This window comes from Cervus elaphus, chromosome 11, assembly GCF_910594005.1.
Source record: "Cervus elaphus chromosome 11, mCerEla1.1, whole genome shotgun sequence".
In the NCBI taxonomy this organism is placed as follows: Eukaryota; Metazoa; Chordata; class Mammalia; order Artiodactyla; family Cervidae; genus Cervus; species Cervus elaphus.
In genome coordinates, this window is record NC_057825.1 from 34,088,739 (window position 1) to 34,116,334 (window position 27,596).

At 38.6% G+C, this 27,596-nt stretch overlaps 1 protein-coding gene across 3 annotated transcripts in view; it reads left to right on the forward strand.

Annotated features, from left to right (window-relative positions):
* BABAM2 (BRISC and BRCA1 A complex member 2) overlaps positions 1-27,596 on the forward strand; it is a 401,843-nt gene that overhangs the window by 1,185 nt on the left and 373,062 nt on the right. For all 3 annotated transcript variants that reach the window (XM_043917462.1, XM_043917464.1, XM_043917463.1), the window contains exon 2: positions 2,269-2,420. In XM_043917462.1, coding sequence (XP_043773397.1) covers positions 2,293-2,420 — 128 coding nt within the window. In that variant the 5' untranslated portion in view covers positions 2,269-2,292. The remainder of the gene's footprint in view (positions 1-2,268; positions 2,421-27,596) is intronic.

Sequence of the window (27,596 nt, forward strand, 5' to 3'; positions counted from 1 at the left end):
GTTCCCCCTAGCATTTTACCTAGTGAATCACTTAGGCCAGCTTCAGCAGTAGGCCAACATTAGTCTAATTTGTTTCTAGTTGTCAAGCAACCATTAGTCTGAATTCATGACTTTTTTGTTCATTTTACTAGATGTATGCTTTAAAAAAAACAAATTCACTTTGATGCTTTTCTCTTTGGTGTTTATTTGAGAAGAAGATAGGCATAGTGGACTTTGAGGGAGATCTGGATTTGAATTCCAATGCTTCTGCTTGCTAGGTTTGTGACTTTGAGTAAGTTACTTAGTCTTGCTCAACATTAGTTTTCTTATCTTTGAAATGGGAACAATAATATTAAACAGAGGACGAGGTAGTTGTTGAGAAGTAAATGAAATTGAAGCTAGAGATGGGTAATATAGTGCCTGATATTCAGTAGATTTCGAGAATGTATTGGTTCTGTTTCCGTTTTTCATAGAAATGAGAGATGAAATAATAATAGGTATTGTGGGAAAATACATGGAAGAATAATTTTGTAGTGTAGGTAAGGTCCTTTTGCTTTTTTCCAAAATGAGTATTTCTGTTTTGCATATGATCTAGATAAGCATCCTTTCAAGAACTGTGACATCAATGAGCAGAAATAAAAGTGGAAATGTTGCAGAAATAGGAAAAAAATAAGACTTCAGTGATAATATGGTCTAGTATACTGTTCAAAGACAAATTATAAAAGTTATCTATGTCATTTGTAAAATGGGAATTCTAATATATGGCTTACCATCCAGAATTGTGGAGGTCAAGTGCACTAATGTTTATGGAAGCTCTTTATGATAAAGTATTATAAATGTACTTGATTTTTATGACTGATAATACAGTGCACTAGATGTTTATTCTTATTTTGTGATGACATATTGGAATGGTGGTGGGAAGCCATCTGTTAAGTGGTTAGGGGAGGACCTTGTTTTATATTTGTAGAAAAGATGATTTGAATACTGAAGTATAAAGCTTTTTCTACTTCAGAGGTACTTTTGGGTGTCAGCAGTATGTAGGGTCACAGTGGGTTTTTTTTTGTTATTATTTGTTTTTATGATTGTTATTTATTTTTTTGCCCTTTATTACTACTCTGAAATGTTTAAAATGAGTACAAGTTTTCAGCATTTAGCAGGGAGCTGTAAATCCTCATATGGCATAGTATATGAAAACCAGAATGAGCACATCATTTACTTGCAATTGTAACTTGCAGGAAATTAATTTGCTTTTGATGTGGGATTATCCTTTCAGATTGAGGAAGAAAATGATCATTTAAATTGACTTATTCACCTCTGAAAGTGGAGGCTTTCATTTAGAAATCTGTTAAGAGGAATTCATGTATTCCCTCCTCCAGCCCCATGGGTTTCCAAGTAATTTAGAGATGATTTATTGGTTTTACTTTTGTATTTTCAAGTTTAAGAATTTCTTAGTGCCTTAGAATCAAAAACTTTTGGATCTATGATAGTTTGTGCTGCTTAGTATCTGGATAGGTGTGTGTTTTCATGATTTAATGGTTACATAGATTTTTGCTACATCTCAGATATGCTATTTTCTACCAGATTTTTTGAGGGCATAATATCTTTTCTTCATACCCAAATATTTCTCTAGCTCTTGTCTCCTTATTCATCTTTATTAAAAGATGCTTCTTGGTGCTCATGGTGTATTAGGTGCTTCTGTTAAACACTGGTGAGTCAAGACAGTTCTGCAGGGAAGAGATCAGTAAGCAGGTAATTATACTGTGGAGGGGAAATAAGAAAGAGGTGTGCCAGTAAATACACCTACAAGTAAATAACTTGTAAGTAATAATTGCAAGTAGGTTTGCTTCTTCTGAAATTTTGCAGTTTTATCAATCCAGTTCTTACTCTTTGTGGGGACAAGGTGGGGGGGACTCCTAACCTAGCAGTGTGTGTGTTTTGTGTGTCGGGGGAGAGGATTGTCAGTAAACCCTTCTTGAGAAGGAAGGACCTGCCAGTTTTAAGACAGAGTAGGACAGCTTTTAAGTAGAGTGTGGCAGCATAGAAACTGGCTTTGAAAAGGGGGAGGCAATTAGATTTCAAGGGGTTGCTGCTCCTCCTGAAAAGTCTGTGTCTTGAGTAGGTGAGCAATAGTGAGATAGGCTTTTGGAGGGTCACTGCAAGAGGCTGCCATAAGACAGGAGATGAGGTATCAAGCAGGAGACACTTCTGTGTACTGCACCAGTTTCCAGGAAGATTGTTATATCTAACAATTTGGATATTCTGATCATCATTCTTTCCTTCTTCTTTCAGTGGTGATTTGCAAGGCAAGTTAAAATGTCTCCAGAAGTGGCCTTGAACCGAATTTCTCCAATGCTCTCTCCGTTCATATCTAGCGTGGTCCGTAATGGGAAAGTGGGACTGGATGCTACAAACTGTTTGAGGATAACTGACTTGAAATCGGGGTATGTACCAGAACCAATTCATCCATTTCCTCATAACAGACCTTTCTCACCAGGCTTGTTAAAGTCGAACACCACAGAAATTCATCAAGTCATGCCCTTATCATGTGTTAAATTGGTTTTGTCCAGTTCTTGACATTTTATGTTTCAGGTTATTTACTTGTGCTGTGGGCCATTGCTTCATGATCAGAATGGGGTGTGTGTGTGTGTGTGTGTGTGTGTGTGTGTGTGTGTGTGTGTGTGTGTGTGTGTGTGTGTGTGTGTGTGTGTGTGTATGATTAAGGCATACCTCTTTGTTAACAGTGTGCTAGTGGTTTTTAGCTAGTGTGTTTTTCATCATTGACTTGTTTTCTTGTTCTGTGTTCTGCAATTCAGTATGCACTGTAAGAGTTGGGATTTGAGATTGTGAATCTGACATTATTTGGTAGTCTCTCCTAATAGGAAAATTATAATTGCTAGCCCAAAATGAGTCATTTTTCACAATTAAGTTGAAACAGTAATATTTCATACCTAAAAATGTTGCATTAAAAAAACTCAATTTTTTATTTTGAAATAGATTTACTTAAAGAATAATTACAAAAATGCTACAGAAAATTAATGCTGTTACATGCTGATAATTGTTCTTTAAGTCTTATTTGAATTTTACCAGTTTTCCTGTTAATGTCCTTTTTTAGTCCAGAATCCAATCCATGATACAGATTGCATTTAGTTGTCATGTCTACTTTATCTTCCAAATCTGTGACAGTTTCTTGTCTTTCATTGTCTTCAGTGGTTTTGAAGCTTTTAAAGGTAGCATTGGTTAGTTACTTTGTAAAATATTGCTCAATATGGGTTTGTCTAATGTTTTCCCTTTATCAGAGTGAGAAATACTCACTCTGATACCCGCCCTCGGTGTTACAGAAGGGATGTATGATTTTCAGTACATCATTAAGATTGTGTGTATCAGGTTTTGCCACTGTGAAACTGATTTTCCCTTTGTGATTAGTAAGTACATTGTGCAGTGTGTTTGACATTGTGCAGATGTTCTGTTTCTCATCTTACTTTTGTCCGTTAATTTCAACCTCCATTAATGGTTCTTGCCTGCAATAATTGTTACTGTGGTTCTTGGATAAGAGTGATTTTTAATTTCCCTTTTCCTCCTACACTTAGTCATTTAATTCTTCTATAAAGAAGCATTACCCCTTCCCTGCCAATTATTTATTTGTTTATTTATATCAGTATGAATTTTGAGGCATTTATTTTATTTGAGTTATAATCCTTAATGAACTGTGTTCATTTATTTTATTTTTTTGCTCAGTTGTTCTAGCCTTTATCATTGGGAGCTCTGTCAAGTTGTCTTTTGAGCATATCCCTATCATTTTTCGAACATTTTCTTTCTAGAGATACTACATTGTTGATTAGTTCTTCTTTTAAAAGCTCTTTTATTTTTACTTTCTACAAATCTTGCTATTTTCTGACTAAGCTGAAGACCTGGATAAAACTGGTAAGATAGAGAAGACTAGGTTAGTTGGACATTTCGTTGGAATGGTAGGATGCTTTTTAAGTAATCATTGGGTATGGGTTTCTATTTGAGGTGATGAAAATGTTCTAAAATTAGTGGTAATGGTTACACGACTCTCTAAATATACTAAAAATGACTTATTTGTGCACCTGTAAAGGTGAATTTTATGGTTTGTGAATTCTCTCTCATTAAAGTTGTCACTAAAAAGACAAACCTGTGTACCCAGGTTATTTACTGGCTTGAATGGACAGGACATGGAAAAAGATCTTCCTTCTCCAGTTTGTCACAAATACTCTCCTCAGAGATATTGAAGACATGACAGGACTGATGGCAGAGGACTGGGAACTGGTTTATGTAAGGTGATATAAACACATAAACCTGAACTTCTTACTCTTTTGTTGGTATCCTGAGAGAACAGTTGGATTCATCCAGATAAAGTCACTTTACTTCTTCTTTGTAGACTCCCTCTTTGGTGCTCCCAAATTCCTGAATGTTTAGTTGAGTGTTCAGGTGCAGATAGTGGGTCTGATGATTAATTTGAAATGAATCGACTAGACCTGGCCCTGTCTGGACTAACTCTGTGAAAAATACTGGAAAGGGTGTTTAATGACTTTTAGTATTTATGGAGTTTACTTTAGATTTAGAAAAGAAATAAAATTATCTCTACCTACATTAACAAACCCGCTACAGATAAAATGATGTGAAAAGCCTCATTAATCTAGAGCATTATTGATGCCTTTTATGTCGTATTTAACTGAAAGATTCATGAAAGTTCTTTTGAAGCTCATTAACAATTCTTTCCTCAGTGTTTCAACCAAAGTATGAATTCCAGAAGTTTCTATAGCAAAACAATGACAGAGTTAGAGAAAATAATTTTTTTTTTTTGGTGTGTTGCTTTTAGCTTTTCCCTTTCTTTTAGACCAGCAGCCATCTGGTGGCTCAAACAAACGGTAGAGAATCTACCTGCAATGCAGGCGATCTGGGTTCAATCCTTGTGTTTGGAAGATCCCCTGGAAAAGAAGATAGCTACTCCCTCCAGTATTCTTGCCTGGAGAATTCCATAGACAGAGGAGCCTGGAGGGCTAGAGTCCATGGGGTCACAAAGAGTCGGACATGACTGAGTGACAGACAGTTTCACTTTTCAGTCCGTTATGAGAATTGGGATCCATGTTTGGAATTTCTCTTAACTCAAATGTTTAAAATGAGGAGACTGATTTTTATAGATCACAGGAGCCAGTATTGTTACCATATATAGCTACTTGTCCTTGAAGAGATGAGGTACCAGGGTTTCTGTATTCTAGGTATGATTCACAGAAGGACTAGATAGGCAAGAACCTATGCAAAGTAAGTTATTTTTTTTTAAATAGCAATTCACTTTTATTTCTCTTATGGCAACTAAATCTCTCTACCTTATGTAAGATTACGTGTGTTTCCAAACTCCATTGCTAGGCTGTCAGTGTCAAGGACAGGATTCTTGTTTAAAATATTTTTATGCCTCTGTATAAAAACAAAAAATATTTTTATGCCTTGAGAAACCTGTATGCAGGTCAGGAAGTAACAGTTAGAACTGGACATGGAGCAACAGACTGGTTCCAAATAGGAAAAGGAGTACGTCAAGGCTGTGTATTGTCACCCTGCTTATTTAACTTATATGCAGAGTACATCATGAGAAACCCTGGGCTGGAGGAAGCATAAGCTGGAATCAGGATTGCCAGGAGAAATATCAATAACCTCAGATATGCAGATGACACCACCCTTATGGCAGAAAGTGAGGAAGAACTAGAGAGCCTCTTGATGAAAGTGAAGGAGGAGAGTGAAAAAGTTGGCTTAAAGCTCAACATTCAGAAAACTAAGATCATGGCATCCGGTCCCATCACTTCACGGCATATAGATGGGGAAACAGTGGACACAGTGGCTGACTTGATTTTTGGGGGGCTCCAAAATCACTGCAGATGGTGACTGCAGCCATGAAATGAAAACACGCTTACTACTTGGAAGGAAAGTTATGACCAACCTAGACAGCATATTAAAAAGCAGAGACATTACTTTGTCAACAAAGGTCTGTCTAGTCAAGGCTATGGTTTTTCCAGTGGTCATGTATGGATGTGAGAGTTGGACTATAAAGAAAGCTGAGCACAGAAGAATTGATGCTTTTGAACTGTGGTGTTGGAGAAGACTCTTGAGAGTCCCTTGGATTGCAAGGAGATCCAACCAGTCCATCCTACAGGAGGTCAGTCCTGGGTGTTCATTGGAAGGACTGATGTTGAAGCTGAAACTCCAATACTTTGGCCACCTGATGGAAAGAGCTGACTCATCTGAAAAGACCCTGATGCTGGGAAAGATTGAGGGCAGGAGAAAGGGACGACAGAGGATGAGATGGTTGGATGGCATCACCGACTCAATGGACATGGGTTTGGGTGGACTCCGGGAGTTGGTGATGGACAGGGAGGCCTGGAGTGCTGCAGTTCATGGGGTTGCGAAGAGTCAGACACAACTGAACGACTGAACTGAACTGAACTGAATGCCTCTGTAAGTTCTACCATGGTGTCTTTCTAATGTAGTAAGTAAAGGTTGAATGAATGAATGCATTAGCTGTTTTCCCAGAGAAGTTGCTCAGTTTGGGGATCAGAGTAGTTTGGACTTGGGATTCAGAACATGTTCATTGGTCTGAGAGTTGATCGCTTAAATTCTGTTATGCATAATCCTTTTAAATGACATTCCCTGACAAATGAGTTGGTTTTAGAGATTACGGTCAAGTGTGTTACAGTACTGGGCTTACTCTTCTAGGTGAAATTTATATTGAGACCTGGAGGGGCTGAATTTTTAATGTTAGGGAATTATTCCATGAGCCTACTGAACGTTTATTAGCTCTCTACCCTATGTTAATTTGATCACAAGCATGTGTTATTTGTAAGATGCCATATTTTGTCTTTTTTTAGTGATTTACTAATCTCGAAGATGTCTAAGTGTTCCACATCCTGGAATGATTCCTGAGAGGAAAGCAGGGGAGGACTCACTGCAACCTGTGGCAGCTGAGCCTTAATATCTTTTTTCAGCACATCACAGTGACTCAACCTTACTGGCACATGGCTGTGTTTGGGGCATCTGCTATGACATCTCATCCACCCACAACTACCTGTTGCATTTTTTGGGTCCATGTTCTGAATTTCATTACTTAGTTAAAAATAGATACTCAGTGTAGTTGATTACTAAATGGAACAGTTTTGAAAGATGAGTGCTGTCGGCTTTGAAGACTCATCTCAAATTGGCTGCTTTAGTCTCTGGCTGGCAGGCTGAGCCTCTGTCTTCAGCCTCGTGTCTAGAAGGGACTTGCTGCCCTGAGAAAATGTTAGTTGCTCAGTCGTGTCTAACTCTTAGCGACCTCCAGGTTCCTCTGTCTATGGAATTCTCCAGGCAAGAATACTGAAGTGGGTAGCCATTCCCTCCTCCAGGGGATCTTGCCAACCCAGGGATTGAACCCAGTTCTCCTGCATTGCAGGCAGATTCTTTACCATCTGAGCCACCAGGGAAGCATCCCTGAGAGGCAATAGTTTAATTTTGAAGATGGGCAACTTTTAACAATTTAACTATCTAGCTGTTTACTTGGTCTTTCCATTTTACTTTTTCATACTCCTCTGTGATCTTTTTCCTTTTTCCCTGAGCATATTTTTATACTTTATTCATCATGTGTAAATGTATCCCTAAATAATATGTAGTATTGTTTTACATGTTTAAAAAGTTTATGCAAATGATACCATACTGGACGTATTCTTCTGCAACTTGCTTGTTTTGCTTAGTATTAAATTCATCAGATTTATTGATAATTATATTTAATGGTTCTCATTCTTTCATTGCACTGCTGTATCATATTCCATTATCTGAATATGCCTCCCATTTTTAAATTCACTCTCATGCTGACTGACTTGTATGTTATTTTAAATTTCTTTTGACAAAGCAAGCCACCACGAACATTGTCCCACCTTTGCTCAAGAAGATATTTTGAGATGATTTTCTGGGGCAAAGGTTTTTGAATTGGGTATGTTTACCCATTTTTGGTTGTAAAATCAGTGGAATGAGTCACCCCAACATTTGAAAACTGAATGAGAAGAGAATGGAACTATCAGAATGTGTCACACTTAATAAGAATAAGCTCCTTTTTGTGAATTTTCCTTTGAGTTGTATGCTTGAACTGGGTCACAGTATAAAATGTGTGTGATGATCAAAAAAGTTTGAAAGCTACCCCTTTAGGGTATTCCTAGAAATGGAATTGCCAACTTTTAGGGTGTATGGTATTTTATTCCATTAGATATTGCCGATTGTATCAATTTCCTTCCACCAGAAATGAATGAGAGTTCTCGTTTTTCTATAGCCTTCACAATGCTCTGTGTTGTCAGACTTAATTTTTTGTGAAGCTGATGGATGTGAAGTGGTATCTCACTATGCTTTTAGTTTGTATTTCCCTGATTACTAATGTAGTGAAGAATCTTTTCCTTGATTTCTTCTTTTGGGAATACCTTTGCTCATCTTTTGGACTTCCCTGGTGGCTCAGATGGTAAAGAATTTTCCTGTCTGGGAGACCTGGGTTCGATCCCTGGGTTGGGAAGATCCCCTGGAGAAGGGAATGGTTACCCACTCCAGTATTCTGACCTGGAGAATTACATGGACAGAGGAGCCTGACAGGCTACAGTCCATGGGATCAAAAAGAGTAAGACACGACTGAGCGACTTTCACTTGCCCATCTTTTAAGTGGATTGTTTATATGTGTGTGTGAGTGTTTGTGTGTGTGTGTGTGTGTATACAGAGATCTTAAAATGTTGTTTATGTAGTTTGGATACTAATCTTTCAGCAGTTACATATATTACAATCTCCATTTAGTCTGTGGTTTACGTTCTTAATTTGGTACTACTGATATCTAGCAGTTTTAATTTAATGAAGTCATTCATCAACATTTTCCTTTTTAGATTTGTTCTCTTTGTGTGTGTGTATGTATTTGTAAGAGAGAGAAAAGAACCATTTCAGGAAATTCTGTCCTACTCAAAAGTTATATGTCTTTCTCTCAGAATTTTAAAGTTTTCCTTTTTGGGTCTTTAAACAGGAATTTATTTTTCTATAAAATACGTTTTAAGATAGGACTATAGTTTTTTTCCACCAATGGATAATCGGTTGTCCCAGCATCGTTTATTGACAAGCTCATCCTTTGCTTGTGGCTCTGTAATGCCGTGTCTCTTACTTTGTCAAGTGTACAGTGCACATGGATCTATTTCTAGGCTTCCTGTTCTGATCAGTCAACCTCCTTGTCCTTGTGCTATATTAACTATTACAACTTTATAGTATGTTGTGATAGCTGGTAGGAAAATTTCTCCTTATCCATCTGTTCTGATTCTTAACACTTGTCTTGCTTAACCATATATCCTAAATACTTTGTTTTATAACCTCATTTATTTTGTTTGTTTTTTGGCCACGCCATGTGGTTTGCAGGATCTTAGTAACCCAATCAGTGATTGAACCCAGGGCCATGGCAGTGAAAGTACTGGGTCCTAACCTCTGGAACTCCAGGGAAGTCCTTCATTGAAATGGTTGCATATGTAAAGAATCTGCCTGCAATGTGGAAGACCTGGGTTCAATCCCTGGGTCAGGAAGATCCCCTGGAGAAGAAAATGGCAACCCACTCCAGTATTCTGGTTTGGAGAATTCCATGAACAGAGGAGCCTGACAGGCTACAGTCCAAGGGGTCTCAAAGAGTCAGACATGACTGAGTGACTTTCACTTTCACTTTTTACTTTCATACTGTTCTTTAAGGATATACCGTAATTCACTGAACAAAACTCCTTCTTTTTGACTCACTGAGAAAGGAAAGGAAACTGACTTGGTGAGGGGCTAATTGAGAATTGACCATCAGGAAAGCTGTCTCTGAGGAAATGACATTTAAGGTGAATCATGAAAGATGCGAATAATTCAATGTGAAGAGCTGGGGAAGTTGTTGTAAAAGGGAAATATCATGTTCAGAGACAGGAGAAAGCTTCCATGTTCAAGGATCTGCAAGGCCACTGTGGTTGGACTATAGGGAGGGAGTGTGAGAGGGAAATAACGTGAGATTCTAAAGATAGTCAGGGGCTAGATTATGCAGAGTCTGGTGGGCTAAATTTGGGAACTTAGATTTTAAGCAGAGTGACATGATTTATTTATATTAAAAATATTACTGGTTGTTATATGGAAAATGGTTTGTGCGGGATAAGGTAGACTAGTTAGCTGTCCATTACAATAGACCAGGTGAGAGATAATAGAGTCTTGGAATATGGTGGTGCCAATGGAGATGGAAAGAAGTCAATGTATTTATAAGTTATTTAGAAGGTAAAATCAAGAGTATGTTGAATTTGGGTTTTGAGAGAGTCAGGAATGACTTCTTTGTTAGCTTGAGTGGGTAGGGTAGGTGGTCATGCCATCTGCTGACATGGGGAGGTGAGAAGATGGATGGAGGAACTGCTGTAATCTGGATTGATTGTTGTCTAGGTCTGCCAGGCAGCTCTCATTGTATCATGTATCATTCCCTTTACCTCTTTCCTGTGTTGAATCTCATATCTTACTTTCTTGTTTTACCCTCTAGCTTTGTTGGAGCAAGTACTCCAGTAGCATCCTAAGAAAGGGAGAAGAGGAGGTTCCTTTTTGAGTTCTTGAAAGTCTGGGAATGTCTTTATTCTACTTTAAACTTAATTTGGACAAGTACAAAAGTGTAGGTTGCAAGTTGAAATTTGGGAGCCTTGATCTGTAGTCTTGGGGACTTCCAACACATATTGTAATTTTATGGATGGAGTATTCTCTTTTCTGCAGGGATAGTAATTGTAGTTTTTTTTTGTTCAGTTGAGGTATAATTGACTAAATGTTTAAAAAACACTTCTTCTTTACCTTGTAGTATCCCTGTTTTCTCTTTCATCTTGGTGGCTCTCCTTAAACTGATGATTCTTGGCTGTCCGTGTCTATTAAAGAGTGAGATTCTGAAATGTGAAACTGAAGCTCTTTGGGCATAGGTGGGCTTGTCAACTGCTGAGCCTCACTACAGTGTTACCAGGCAGTGTGGTGTTGTGGTTTATATTTATCTCCTATAAATTTGGTCTTCATCCACAGTTTGAGGCTCATAGCTCCCCAATTCCTTGGAGTTTCCTGAATGATAAGAGCAATGAGATAATATTTGGTCTCTTGTCCTCAGTTCCTGAACCTGCTTCAGGGAGGGTGATTATTCGTTCCCACTCAAGGTTGGGAGCTGGCCCCTTAGATCGTAGTTTTACAATACTGAGTATTCCTGCTATATAATTTTGAGTATACCTCTTCAGGAATATGGTCAATTTCTCTTCTTCACATCTGTTTTTGTATCTGTGAATAAAAGTGTGTGTTTTCTTCATTTTGTTCCTGCACATTTACTGTTAACTTATTCCTAGGTTGTTTATTCTTTGTGTGCTATCAGATAGAAATTCTTAGTGGTTTATTGGCATATATGAAAGCTATTACAGAAGTTAAAGTGGAATCAGGAGATGTATTGAAAAATTTAGTAATTCAGAAATCTATTATCAGAATACTGAAGAATGCTTAGGGGGAATTTGGAGAAAGGAAACATACCCATGACTGGAAGAGCTGAAGCATGTCTGGGGAGTGGGGCTGGGTGGGCACAAGCCAGAAGTCAGGGTGGTGGGACTGGAACCCTCTGAGCCATCTTTAGAGGTGTTGGGTAGCAGCATCATATAGTGGTGAGTATGCAGGCTTTTCAGCTGGTGAGGTCTGAGTTTGAATCCTGACTTTACCACTTAGCAGCTTGTGACCTTTGGCAATTTACATACCCTTTGCATGCTTTTTCTTACATAGGGATGATGGTAATAATTATCTTATTATGTACTTATGAGAAGCTTTGTGGAGCCCGAAGGTGCTGCTATGGGTTCCAGTGGGGCCGATGTGAACATTGTTGGCTGGGCAAATGGAGCTCCTGAAATGCCAGACTACATGGGTGATTGGCTTGAGGGCATCTACTGCCTCGCTACTGATAGGAATGCTGTGTGGAAGAACTTGATCCTCAGTTTGGGACTTTTTGATGTGGGAGTGTGGCTCGCCAGGAGTTTGAGTGACATTGATCTAATGGCACCTCAGTTTGGGGTGTGGCCAGAAAGGCACATAGAACCTCTGTGCTGCACTCGAACCTTCTAAAAACAGAGCCTCCATTCTGTGAGTGTCACAAGAACTTGCCCAGAGGGACAGCTTTCCTCCTCTGCCTGATGTCCTTTCTCTGCAGAGTCTCCTCAGAACCCCATTCCCTGGTCAGCAGTCAGGTTTCAGCTATAGAGTTGTTTTCTGTAAAGTTCTGTACATGGTTGCTAAGTTTCTGTAGGGAATTATCTTTGTTCCTGTCCTGTGGAATGACCTAATGGTATTTTAACAAATACTTGAGATAAAGACTACTCATAAAGATAAAAAGTGGTTATATCGATGAAATGAGATAACTTATGTAAAGCACCTAGAGTAACTTGGTCATAGTGCTCAATAAATGGTAGCAACTGTTATATTACTATTGTTATGTTACATATAGTATATATATATTTTTATCACCATTTATATGTATATATTTTCATAGTTTATATATTATATATATTTATTGTTTCACTGTATTATTGTCGTTTGGTAGTTGGTAGAGTCACATTGGCATTCCAGAATCAGGGACTGTGTGAAGAGTGAGTGTCCATGTGAGTGGTATAAAGGAGCTGTCTAATAAAACCCAGGTGATTTGAGCAAGCTAAGAACTCACACATGTATAACAGAGATCAGAAATCATAGAGCAGAAAAGCACAGGAAGGCCAGAGACTTTTGTTTCTAGGGTAACTTTCTATCTTGTTTTTTGGAGATCTATGGAGGGAGGAAAAAGTGTGGCTAACTGAGACCCAGCAGGGGGATATATTATTCATTTGGAACATTTGATTATGTTGAAGAATGAATGGGTGTGAAGATACAAGCTTTCTTTTTTTAAGCAGATGGAACCTAACAGTTTTAAACAGCTATTAGAGGCTGAACGTTGCTTGCCCTGAGCAGAGACAGCAACAGTTTTTAGCAGAGGGTTAATAAGCCTGCCTGGCAAGGCCTGCTAAGATGGTGTGCAGGCTAGATTAGGGAGCTCTGTTGGAGGGTGGAGAGTTAGTGTGGGCAGTGGGTGGGTGGGGTTGTGGATATTAGAGCAGATCTTTGGCTAGGGTTCAGGGTGCTTATCTAGGTACCGAAGCATCTAGAAACCTAGGGAACAGTGCATGGTATTGATGTTTTGAGTGCTGTCACCATGTTCAGGTCATCCTCTAGGAGTTAGTCCTTGAGCTTTTTTAACCATTGGAAGCACAGGTTCTTCATCCTCCTCTGCCCCAGCCCCATACTCTTTACTTGTCTTAGACCCTTGTCCTGAGCAGTCTTCTTCTGATTATAATAGTATAATACAGTAATATAAATATGTTAATGAAACAGTTAATGGGTCCTTTTAACGTTTCAAAGGGCTGTCATTTATTTTATATTTTGTACTTAGGATTTTTGGGGGAAAAGTCAGAGTGGTGATATTGTCTTTGACCCAGTGAACTCTGCCATCACTAGCCTTGGGAACTTTTGCTAGGATTCCACAGTCTTTCCACAGAGTCTGGGGTGGTGAGTGCTAGGATGAATCTGAGTCTGGAGTTTTAGATGGTTGTCAGTCTTGGGCTTTTCGTGCCTTATAGTGACTTCATTTCAGGATGGCTTCATTTGGGGAAGGGGAATAAGTAGAGGGAAGTAGCCAATTTAATGTGCGAAGGAAAGAACAGAAGATTCATTTAGTCAGTTCCTGGCTCTACTTTGCATTGTTCAAGGGAACAAAAAAATCACTCCTACCCTTATTTTTGTCCTCTCTGTTCTGTGCAATTTTAAGGTAGTATTTTTTGACTAGTTTTTGTTTAATTAAAATGAAAAATTTGTAAGTTGCTTGATTACAGTGAGGCTCTTCCAATACATGATAATAGGCACATCAGTTTGTTTCAGAGCTCCAATTAACTGTTCCTATGCTATCACTTATATATTAAAGGACCCCTTATATCCATGTAACACAGCCCCCTTTTTAAGCTTCCATGTTGTTTGAATTATCTTGCCTTTTGATGCCATGGTCTTGAGAAATAATTTTGTAATTTTCCTTTCCAGGGCCACATTTCCTGAGTCATTTAGTTATCTTTCTAATGGCATGTTATGAAAGTTGTTTTTCCCATTGACCTTGCTTCTCTTGACTTTTTGAAAAATGTATCCCTTTTGTTTTCTGAAAAGGTTTTTTATCTCAACCTTTGCTCTTGCCAACTTATTGATAAGAGATCTTGAATCAAGTGGAAGTTTTGGGAACCATTTTGATGTTCTACCATTAAGTAGATATACTGCCCTCAGAAAAATTGCTTGTTTCATCTGTAGACACATTTGTAGCCTCCTAAGACTTCTTCAGTTAAAAAGGATTATTTAAAAAATTTTCTGTTTCAGTAAAGTATTAACATGAAGGTTCACTTGGGGACTTAGCACATACTTTGTTTTTAATGTGGTGAAATATACATAACATACATTTGCCATTTTCACCATTTTTAAGTGTACAGTTCAGTGTCATTACATACTTTCACATTAAACAAGAGCTCCCCATTCCTTCCTTCCCTCAGCCTTGGCAGTCACCATTTTATTTTTTGTCTTTGAATCTTAGCACTTGAAGTACCTCATGTAAGTGAACTCAGGAAGAATCTGTCTTTTTGTATCTGGCTTATGTCACTTAGCATAATATCTTCAAATTTTATCCATGTCATACCATGTGTCAAATTTTTCTTTTCTTTTTCTGTTTTTTGGCTGCACCTTGAGGATCTTAGTTCTGTGGTTAGGGATAGAACCTGGGCCCTTAGCAGTGAGAGTGCAGAGTCCTTACCAGGGAATTCCCAAAATTTTCTTCATTTTTAAGACTGAATAATATTTCATTGCATGTATATGCCACATTTTGTTTATCTATTCTTTGATAGGTGGCCATTTAGGTTGCGTCTGCCTTTTGGCTGTTGTGAGTAATGCTGCTATAAACATGGGAGTACAAGCACCTGTTTGAGTCCCTGTTTTCAGTTTGGGAATACCCCCAGAAGTGGAAGTTCTGGATCACATGATAATTTATGTTGTCTCCATGCTGTTTTCCATAGTGTGCTTTCTGTTCAGTCACTCAGTCGTGTCTGACTCTTTACGATCCCATGGACTGTAACCTTCCAGGCTTCTCTGCCCATGGAATTTTCCAGGGAAAGAATAGTGGAGTGGGGCACCATTTCTTACTCCAGAGGATCTTCCCGACCCAGGGATCAAATGGGCAGCTCTTGTGTCTCCTGCAATGGCAGGTGAATTCTTTACCGCTAGTGTCACCTGACTTTTCCACAGTGGCTGCTGCCCTTTACATTGCCCCTAGCAATGCACAGGATTCTAGTTTTTCCACACCCTCACCAACACTTGTTGTTTTTTTTTTTAAAAATTGTTTTTAAATAATATCCAAATGTATATGAAGTGGTATCTCATTATGGTTTTGATTTGCGTCTCCCCAGTGATGTTGAGTATCTTTTCATATGCTTATTGGCTGTTTTATATATCTTCTTTGGAGACATGTCTGTTCAAGTCCTTTGCCTATTTTCATTGATGTTGTCTAGGAGTTTTTTATGTATTCTAGATATCAAATTCCTTACCTTCTCCCACTCCACGGGTTGCCTTTTCACTCGGTTGACAGTATCCTTTGATGCATAAAGTTTTTACTTTTGTTGAAGTTGACCTTATCTGTTTTTTTCTTTTGTTGCCTGTCCTTTTGGTGTAATATCCAGGAATTTTTTTTTTCTCTTTTAAACCAAGAAGTTATTGCAGAATCCAATGTCATGAAGCGTTCCCCCTGTGTTTTCTTCTAAGAGCTTTATCATCTTAGCTCTTGTAATTAGGTCTTTGATCCATTTTGACTTTTGAATTAAATATTTTAGGGTATGGTGTAAGATTAGGGTTCAACTTATGTTTTTTTTTTTGCCCATGCATATCCAGTTTTCCCAGTGCTGTTTGTTGAAAAGACAATCTTTTCCCCATTAAGTGCTTTTGGTACTATTGTTGAAAATCATTTGATTATATATTCAAGGGATTATTTCTGGGCTCTTTATTCTATTTAGTTGGTCTGTATGTCTATCTTTATGCCAGTACCACACTCTTGAGTATTATAGCTTTGTATTAAGTTTTGAAGTTGGAAAGTATGAGACCTTCAACTTTGTTCTCCTTTTTCAGGATTGTGTTGGGTGTTCGTGAATCCCTTGAGTTCCCATTTGAGTTTTAGGATAGCATTTTCTATTTCTGCAAAAAATGTCATTGAGATTTTGATAGAGATTGCATTGAATCTATAGATTGCTTTGGGTAATACCAATATTTTAACAATAGTAAGTCTTCAGTGAACATAGAATGCCTTTCTGTTTATCGGTGCCTTTAATCTCTCTCAGAAATGTTTTTTAGTTTTGAGTATTCAAGTCTTTTGCACCTTGGTTAAGTTTATTCCTAAGTATTTTATTCTTTTTGATACTGTTGTAAATGGGATTGTTTTTGTAATTTCCTTTCCAGATTATTTATTGTTAATATATGGAACTGTAACTGAATTTTGTGTGTTAATTATGTATTCTGCAACTTTAATTAATTTATTTATTAGTTCTAACAGCTTTTTTCTGGTGGAATCTTTAGGGTTTTCTAAATGTATGACCTTGTCATGTGCAAACAGAGGTATTTGCTTCTTTCTCAGTATGGATGCCTTTTATTTCTCTTTCTTGCCTAAGTGCTCTAGTTAGGACTTCCAGTACTATTTTGAATAGCCGTGGTGAAAGCAGGCATCCTTGTCTTGTTCCTGACCTTAGAGAAAAGGCTATCAGTCTTTCACCATTTTTTTTTTCCCCTTCAATTTATGCTTTGATTCAAGCCTTTGGCTGAGAAGGCAAAGTGAATTAAGTACTGTGAGGAAAGCTACAACAGTACTGAAGTTGTGAACTTATTCTTGAACTGTAAATTCTTATGAAACTAGCTTCTGTAAAGGAGCCTGCCACAAGATTTATTATTAGCTAGAATAATAGCAAGGGGAACACCCTCATAATTTTACAAATAGCTGAGGTTCTTAAAACTCAAAGAGGCTTTTTTTACCTTTTCATTCTGTGCAAGCATGTAGATTTGTGTCCACACTGTATTTTTAGCTTTATGTGTAAATGTGTCTGAGTACATACTGTTCTGTGTAGGACTGAGGGATACAGTCAGGAAAAATAGAGGAGATCAACGTGTTGACAATTTGGGCTGTATAAGAGTGGCTTTTAGTGGACTTAGGTCTATAAAATAGTCACAACAATAGTAGCAACAATAGTAGCAATAATCCTGGCTAGGCAAATTAGGTATATAACCTCCTGCAACATCACATCACTGCATAAGGTGTAGATATTAGCATCCTCTTGTTACAGGTGAGGAAGCAGTCCTGAGAGGTCAAGGTGAGGGTCTCAGGCTGTTACATGGCAGAACCATGATTTGAAACTAAGTCTCTGATTTCATAGCCCTTTTGCTTTCCCCTGAATTTATTGTTTTTGTTTGATTTTAGTTCTGCCACATATCTTAAGTATGATTCTTTGTGGTCCCAAGAAAGTACCAGGTAATAAATGAAGGTACTGCATATATTTTCTTTGGTTGGTTAATTTGAACTCCGAGGTGATGTCACTTGTCTAGCCTTCTCCTTTCTTAGCTCTGTCTGTCTGTGCTTGCTTCTCTTTAAAGGCTGGAGAAGGCTGTGCTGAAATTGAATCAGGCCTTTGTGTCAGCGCCTCTTTAGAGGGAATGGAGAGCCATTTATCAATACACCTGCTTCTACCTAGAATAGAAGCCTTTTAATTGAGAATTAGTGACCTAGAAAATTCCTTGTTATTATTCCTTGTTATTATTACTGTATTAGTGTAGGCCAGGCTGGCATTGGTTAACTCAAGCAAGTTTATATTGAGCATATGCATGCTAAGTCCCTTCATCTGTGTCTGACTCTGTGTGACCCTATGGATTATAGCCCGCCAGGCTCCTCTGTCCATGGAATTTCTCAGGCAAGAATACTGGAATGGATTGCCGTTTCTTTCTCCAGGGGATCTTCCCAACCCAGGAATTGAACCCTTGTGTCTTGCGTCTCCTGTGGTGACAGGTGGGTCTTTGCCACTAGTGCCACCTAGGAAGCCCCAAAGTGTTAGTCGCTCAGTCGTGTCTGACTCTGCCACCTCATAGACTATAGCCCACTAGGCTCCTCTGTCCATGGGATTCTCCAGGCAAGAATACTAGAGTGGGTAGCCATTCTTTTCTCCAGGGGATCTTCCTCACCCAGGGATCAAACCCGGGGCTCCTGCATTACAGGCAGATTCTTTACCATCTGAGCCACCAGGGAAGCCCTCTTATACTGAGCAGTAAGGACAGTAATATGATAAGAGCTGTTACCATTAATAATGCTATCATTATAAGTGCTTTGAAAGATATTATCACATTTGATCCTTATAATAATCTCTTAAGGCAAATGAGGTAACTGAGATTCAAGTAAGTTAAGTGACTTGTTCAGGGTCATCTAGCTAGATGATACCATCAAAAGCAGGTCTTGCCTGTTTTTCTCCATTACAGGATCTGGCTTTTTGCTAATTTCAAGCACACACACACACACACATACACACACTCACACACATATACTTGAAATAAATATATGTACACACACATGTATTTGTTGCCTCAGAGAAGGCAGGCTTCTCATCTGGCATCACAGTTATGTCCTCAGTGCCTAGAATAGGACCCAGCCCAGCAGAGGAGCATTAAGTATAAAGCTGGGAATCTGAGAGTAGAGTTCATGGTTCCAGGTTCAGAGCCATATCACAGTTGTCTCCTGGGGTAAACAAAGTAAGTCATTAGGACCTTGAGGTTCTAATGATCCATGAGGGCATCATGGATCAAAAAAGTGGCTAGTTGTTGCTACTGCTCGCTTCCCCTGGACATTAAAGTTTTAAGCTCATTGATTTAAAAAAACTTTTATTGAAGTATAGAATACATTCAGAAGACTACACTTAATCAAATGTGAATATAACTGAATTTTCACAAACTGAACACATTTGTATAATCAGCACCCCCTGAAACGGAACATTACCAGCTCTTTATACGTCCTCCTGGCATTCTTCCTTCCCCATCACACACACAACTACTATCTTGCCCTCTAAAAGCATAGATTAGTTTTGCTTTTTAAAAAAAATTTTTTTTTGGTATAAGTAGGATTTATATTCCACAAGGCACCATTTTGTGTCTGGTTTCTTTTGTTCAATGTTATGTTTGTAAGGTTCTACATTGTGGTGGATATATTGATTCTCCTGGCTGAGCAAGGAGTATTCCATTATTTGAACACATCAGTTATCTCTTTGACTGTTGGAGGATATTTGGGTAGCGCCTGGTTTCTGTATTTTTAAAAAAAGGATTATTTAATTTTTGGCTCTGCTGGGTCTTCCTTGCGACATGGACTTTTCTCTAGTTCAGTGACTGGGGGTGCTGACTAGTTGCTGTATATGGGCTTCTCTTTGCAGTGGCCTCTCCTGTTGTGGAGCACAGGCTGTAGCGCTAGTGGACCTCAGTAGTTGTGGCTCCCAGTCTCCAGAGCACAGGTTCAGTAGTTGTGGCGCTCAGGCTTAGTTGCTCCACTGCATGTGGGATCTTCCCGAACCAGGAATTGAACTGTGTCTCCTGCATTGGCAGGAGGATTCTTTACCACCATGCCACCAGGGAAGCTCCTAGTTTTTGTCTTTTGTGAATAGTGCTGATGTAGACATTGGGGCTTCCCTGGTGGCTCAGAGGGTAAAGCGTCTGCCTGCAATGCGGGAAACTTGGGCTCGATTCCTGGGTCGGGAAGATCCCCTGGAGAAGGAAATAGCAACCCACTCCAATCCCCTTGCCAGGAAAATCCCATGGACGGAGAAGCCTGGTAGGCTACAGTCCATGGGGTCGCAAAGAGTCAGACACGACTGAGCAACTTCACTTTCAGACATTCTGGTATATGTCTTTCGGTGAATGTATATAAACATGTTTGAATCCTCCAGATTTTAAATTAAGAACTGTTCATTAAGTAGAATAGATATTTAAAAATGATTTCCATTTCATATTGTATCTAAGTAAGGGAGGAGGTTATGGAGGGAAAAAAGAAGGGCTGGAAAGGAGGCAGAAGGACAGTATGGGGAGATAAAATTGGGAGAGGCAAAGATCAGAGAGAAGAAAGGGTAAAGAAAGCCAGAGGCCAGTAAACAGACACTGAGAGGGGCTTCTATGTACGGGGAGCCACTGAAACAGACCCCTGACCCAACCGTGAGCATGGACTTCAAGGTTACTTTACTTCTTATTTTTTTCAAGGAAATTTAAAAAAAAAAGCTTTTTAAATTATTTTTATTTGTAGGATAATTGGTTTATAATATTGTGTTGGTTTGCCATACATCAATATGAATCAGCCATAGGTATACTTATGCCCCCTTCCTCTTGAAATACATCTTTTTAGTCTCATCAACTCTTCTCAGAGGCTCTTTGATTTCCAGTCTGCCCATTTCCCTCCATCTACATTGTCAGCATCAACTCTTATCTAACTAGTCTCTTTATAAGTGCTCTAGGTCGTCTCTGTAATTCTCATCAATTTATTTTAAGTTAAAAATAAAAAATAGATGCTGTGACTCATTCAGAATTATTGAACAGCTTCCCTTTGCTCTTAGAATAAAATCTCCAAATGCTCATTGATTTGCCATGTGGTTGGGCGCCTCTCCCCTGTTCTGCCTTGTCTTATGTTGCTTTCCTCCTAGTTCCCTTCCCTGAGCTTCACTGACCTCTCTGTTCCCAGAAGGCCTCAGACCCTTTTCTAGGTGGGACTTTTGCTCACCTTCTTCCTTCTTCTGGATCATTCTTTCCCATTACCAATTGTCTGATTTTTGTAATGCTTCAGATTTATCTTGAGTACAGCTTCTTTTAGTTTCAGAGGAGTCCCCCAGCCCCTATCTGAATTAGATCTCCTGACTGTGTTCTTCTGTAACATGTTATTTTAGCACTTACTGCCATTTGAAATTATGTGCACAGCTGATTATTTAATGCTGTGTCTTGCCAGACTTTTAGCGCTATGAGGGCAGGCACCATGCCTGTTTTGTTCAAAACTTAAAACCCTGCAGATGGCACAAAGTAGGCACTCGGTAAATACTTGTTGAAGCTCTAAGTAACTGTGCTGTGAGCGGAGTCATCTCAGTGGCTCACCTCTGGGAAGTATTGCCTGTACTGCCAAAGTGCCACTAGAGGAATGTTGGTCAGGACCGAATGCCAAGTAGGTTAAGTGTCAGTCTACAGCATAACAGGTACTGTATGACTGTGTTACACCTGCGTGCGTGTGTAAACAGGTACTATATGACTGTGTATACTGGCATGCATGTGTGCGTCCTAAGTTGCTCAGTTGTGTCCAACTCTGTTCGACCCTGTAGTCGAACTGGTGTAGTCCACCAGGTTCCTCAGTCCATGCAATTCTCCAGGCAAGAGTGTACTGACATGGGTTGCCACGCCCTCTCCAGGGGATCTTCTTGACCCAGGCATTGAACCTGGGTCTCCTGCATTGCAGGCAGATTCTTTACTGCTGAGCCCTCAGGGAAGCCCATATGTATACCTCTGAATTTCTAAGTGTACAGAGGAAGATTTGGAAGCATATTAAACAAACTTTTTTCAGTGTTTAACTTAGGAAAGGGAAGGAGTGTGAGCAGTGAAGGGATTCTTGGTACCTTCATTTCCATATTATTGTAGTTTTTTTTTTAATAGTAAAAGATTTTTACTTGTGTTTATTTTGAAAAAGGTAGATTTGGCTTAAGAACAGTTTCTGCTGTAGGAGCCCAGTGGGATGAGACAGTAGCAGGAGGTATTTGTCTCAGTATTAGGAGAAAAGACAGACATTGGGATAGAAGATAGAAGAAATGGAACTTGAGGAAGAATGAAATTCCAGAAAAAGCGTATTTTTCACTTTGTGCTTTTCCTGGTGTAGGTTTATCATCAGGATTCATTGTCTGGGTATATATTTTATATTGTAATAATGACAGAACTTTGAATAGTATTCCTGGAAATAACATAAAATTTGTTTTATTGTGAATTGAACAGTGGATTTAGAGCTCTAAGTAGACAATATCTTTCTGTATATCTGCCTGTCTGTCTTTTACCATAAAGAAATGGGTGATAAATGTATTTAGCATTTGTGAATAGTACAAAGCTCTTGTTTCATTGGCTTTCTTTGTCTTCAGTAAATCCATGAGGAATGTTTTTGTAATCATACGTTAAAATTTATGCGTATATATATTTAAAAACATGTGAGGACATAAGTCTCAGAGAGGTTAAGCAACTCATCCAGGGTTACTTAGCTGATAAGTGGTGGAGGATAGAACTGGATCCCAGGTCTTCTTTATCAGATGTTATTTATTTTTCAGGAAAGCATTGGCCAGAAAAAGATAAGAATCACTTATTAATATAGTATGCTGTGGAATGGGTGTTTAGGCCATCTACATTTGTGAAACATCTTTATATATGACACTAACAAAACCCATTTACTGGATAGATTTTAGAAATTGTTAGACAGTTGAGACTAAAACTTAAACATCAGAAAGAGGTCAGTATTTGAAGTTATTTAGAAAAGGCTATCTGAAATAATATTTTCTAGGCAGTAAGTTACTACAAATGAGCTAGTTCTCAGCATTTAAATAATTTGACAAGAGTTTGTAGATGTCTACAAATCAAAAAGACTGTGGGGAGAGAATACAATTTTATAGTTGTAACTGGAGCAGAAATTAAAAATGTGTAGTTTTTTTTATTAAGACTGTCACTGATTCATTCTTTAACCTAAATCTCAGACTCTTTTGTAGTTCTTTTTTCTTTTTTTTGCTTTTTCCCATTATTCAGGTTATTGAACAGTTGGAAGCTTAAGTGATATTGCACATCTTAACTAAAAGTATGTAATTATTGGCATTCTGGAATAATTTCTTGTAGTACAGCCTTGTATATTTATTCAACTTTTCCTCAGAGTAGTATTGATCATATTTTTTATAATAAAAATATCTTTGGGAATTTTTTGTTATTGGCAGGTTTTTATAAGTACAGCTGTTCCCCTCCTCTCCTCACTTTATCCACGGGAGATACGTTCTAGAAACCCCCAGTGATGCCTGAAACTACAGATAGTATTGAACTCTACATATATGGTTTTCTTTCTCTACACACATATTTATGATAAAGTTTAATTTATAAATTAGTCACAATAAGAGGTTAACAACAATAATAAAATAGACCAGTTAGACAATGGGGCTTCCTGGGTAGCTGAAACCGTAAAGAATCTGCCTGCAATGCAGGAGACCTGGGTTGAATCCCTGGGCCTGGAATATCCCCTGGAGAAGGGCATGGCAGCCTACTCCAGTATTTTTGCCTGGAGAATTCCATGGACAGAGGAGCCTGGTCCTATAGTCCATGGACTCACAGAGTCAAACACGATTGCGCGACTAACAAACATACACAATTATAAAATATACTGTAAAAAGTTGATGCTTTTGAACTGTGGTGTTGGAGAAAGACTCTTGAGAGTTCCTTGGACTGCGAGGAGATCCAACCTGTCCATCCTAAAGGAAATGGGTCCTGAATATTCATTGGAAGGACTGATGCTCAAGCTGAAGCTCCCAATACTGTGGCCACCTGATGTGAAGAACTGACTCATTTGAAAAGACGCTGATACTGGGAAAGGTTGAAGGTGGAAGGAGAAGGGGACAACAGAGGATAAGATGGTTGGATGCTATCCCTGACTCAATGGACTTGAGTTTGAGTAAACTCTGGGAGTTGGTGATGGACAGGGAGGCCTGGAGTGCAGTCCATGGGGTCGCAAAGAGTCGGACACGACTGAGTGACTGAACTGAACTGAACTGAAAGTTAAGTGACTGCAGTGTCTCTCTCAGGATTTATTGTGACCACCCTTTTTCTTCTTAGGATGATGTGAGATGATAAAATGCCTGCATGACTTAGGTGAATTGAGGTGAATGACGTGGGAATTGTGACTTGGTGTTAGCTACTCACGACTTGACCATTTGTCAGAAGGAGGATCATCTGCTTTGAGTGATCCTGGATCATTGAATCCCGACGATGTCAGTGACTGGATGTCAGGAGCAGACTGCATTGATGGTTGGGGATTCCTTATGGGATGGCTAAAAATTTCATCCTGCTACTCAGAAAGGACATGAAACTTAAAACTTATGACTTGTATATTTTTGGAATTTCCCATTAATTCCTTTGGACTTTGACCATTGGTAACTGAAATCTTGGAAAGGGGAACTGCATTTAAGGGGGGACTTGTTATTGTTGTTTAGTCGCTAAGTCATGGCTGACTCTTCTGTGACTCCGTGGACTGTAGCCCACCAGGCTCCTCTGTCAATGGGATTTCCTAGACAAGAATACTGGAGCGGATTGTCATTTCGTTCTCCATTAAGAGAGACCATATATGTATTATATCCATCTTTGTACTTATTTGTGTAAGAACTAAAAGAACATGTACGTCAGAAAAGAGTTCTGGGGACCAAAATAGTTCAAATAGAGAATTGAGAGTCTAGGTAGATTGACAGAATTGGAGATATCAGATCTTTAATCATGAGTACAGGATGCAGCAGGCTACTACTTCAGGTGTGGAGGCCTAGGATTTAGACTTGAGTGATAACTTTCTTTAGACTTTCTAAAACATTGTGACTTGCTGCCACAGATTCTGCTAGCAGTCATATTATAAGATTGGGTGATCCCCTTCAAACTGGATCTCAAATTACTTAATATCTTTTTAAAAGGAATGAATCCAAGAACATGTTGGAACTACATTTGGATACAAACGAAGTAGTGTTACAAATTCTGAGCAGTCAGATAGATAATCTGATGATAAATTATAAGCAGTGAGCTATATTGATATTACTGGCAATTTAGCAGGGATATCAAAAGAACACTTGGCAAGGAATAAATTAATAGTGTTTGTTACTATAGTGGGAAAACCGAAGTGAGTGGAGGGACTGGGGGACTTCAAAGTAAAGCAGTTTATCTATATAATCAAAGACCTTCGGCATTTAAATAAAGGATATTTAGCTAAATGTTTCTCAGTTGTCTTTGGTGACTAGAGTTTTAAAAAAGCTTCTAGTCTGTCACCAAGTCCTACTTTTATAAAATATAATAAAAAGGAATTAGTCAAAAAATGAAATTAAAAAAGACACATGAAATGCAAGGCCTGGCTTTTTTAATGTTAAACTCACCAGACTTAAAACTGCACTTTTAAATTGCTATAAAAATTTCCAAATTCTTACTCTCAGTATCTGTTCTTGTCTCATCATGTATTAGTAATGGTTTGTAGTCTAGTACTGGTCCGTGGGCCTCACTTTGAGTATCACTGTTCAGGGGGTTTCTGCATTCTAACAGTTTAAGAGCTGGCCTTTTCAGAATTCTGAGTGGTGAGACAGTGGTATACTAGTGATAAGTAATTGCTAGCTACACATGGGATAATCTGAGGTAATTTTTTTCCTTTTTAAACAAATACAGTAGAAAAATATGGTAGAAGGTTGTAAGAATGCAGACTTCTCTCAAAATTACTAAAGTTTTCAATTAGTGGGTCAGTGAAAACTGAGAGCATCCTTACTTTATTTATGCTTTCTGCATATAGACCAAAGAAGCATGACTTTTGAGTAAGGAGAGAATGTTTACAATACAGTTCTTTTTTGGGAGACCTTCTTACTTTGTTCCTGTACATTTTAAAGATAACTTTTTTTTTTTTTTGCTTTTTGCCTGTTAAAGCTATGTATAGATTTATATTTTCTAAGTTGATAAACATCTTAACACTATGTCAGTGACTTGGGTGGTAATTCAGTTTTTCTCTCCTTGTAACTGATGAAGGTTTTTATTGACTGGGCTAGGCACATTTAGTCAATTTTTATTATACTGTTTTTTGTTAAAATGTTAACATTTGCCATTTCAAGTTTGTTTAATGTAGTTCATGGTAGAATTCGTTTCTTTATAAAAACTTAATATAGTTGTAAAGAGAAAAGCAAATATCATATATTAATGCATATATGTGGAATCTAGAAAAATGGTACAGATGAAAGTATTTGCAGGGCAGAAATAGAGATGCAGATGTGGAAAGCGGTCGGGTGGACACGGAGGGGAGGAGAGGGAAATGAACTGGGAGGTTGGGGTTGATGCCTGTGCGCTGCCCTGTGTAAAACAGATGGCTGGTGGGACCCCGCCGAACAGCACAGGGAGCTGAGCTATAGCAGAGCCGTGCTCTGTAATGACCGTGATGGTTGGTATAGCGGGCAGGGAGGGAGGTCTAATAGGGAGGGGCTGTGTGTATACATGTAGCTGATTCACTTTGTTGTACGGCAGAAACTTACATAATGTTGTAAAGCAACTATATTCCCCCCACTCCCTGCCAAAAAAAAAAAAACAACAACTTAATAAAGAACTGGTGTTGGCTTTTGAAGTCATATTATAGTTTAACATTACCTTAATCTAGTCTGGAGTTAACAGAATTTCAGGATTGGAGGCATTAAACCCTAACAGCCGCCATGTGATCTATTAGCCCCTTGTGATGCTTCCTTGCTAAATACCTAGTTCTCCAGTCACAGGGAAACTTGAGTCCCAAGGCCACTCATTGGGCACCTGGGCTGTTAGAAAGTGCTTTTGTGTCACTTCTGCTTATTGACACAGTAAGGAACAAACTTAATCAGTTCTCCATGTGACGGCACTTTGAATAAAGGAAGGCAGCTGTCATGTTTTGTATTTTTCTCTTCTGTAGACTGGCATATAGCCTTTGCTTATACCATATGATTTGTGTCCTTTTACCATTCTTGTTGGCTTTTCTGAAAGTGATCCAGTTGATCTCTCTGCTTCTTAAAGTGTAACACCTAGAACTGAGCGACTTGTTTGATGGATAGCTTTGACTGTTGTGTAGTATAGTACTGTTGTCTTCATTTTTCTGGAAGGTACATTCTTGGAGGTTGTTTTGGACAGAGCTTTGGTAGCAAACCATTTGGTAGGTTGTAATCCATTGGTATGTTATAAAATCATGTTAGTGGGTCTCGATCCACATTTTAAAAAATATCAAATAATATAGAGTTGAATAAAAAATTTCAGTGCATTTCATGTAGTATTATAGCTAAGTATTATAAAAAAAGTTTCAATTTATGTAGACACATACACACTCTTGTGTACTCTTGTATGTGTACATAAATACTCAGCACATGTGTGTGTACTGGGTGGTGGTATAAAGTGGTGACATGTAAGTTTCTTACTGTGCGTCAGAAACGTGTGAATGTCTCTGGTCTTGACTTGAGGCTTTCTTCCTTGCCTCTCTCTGAGGGCTGCTTCCGGTCTCTTCTGGCTCTGCCACCACGTAGATCTTCCAGCTGATACTCTTTGTTCTACCATGGGACCTGCTGTGCAACCCGAGGCGCATCCTGGGCTCCATTTGAATTGGCCCCTGGAGAAATAATTTCCCTGCTCTGATTCAGTCTCTGCACAGTGGGACTACTTCTGATAACTTTTGTCTGTAGACTAAAGAAGGCGTAGTAATGAGGGGGTACACT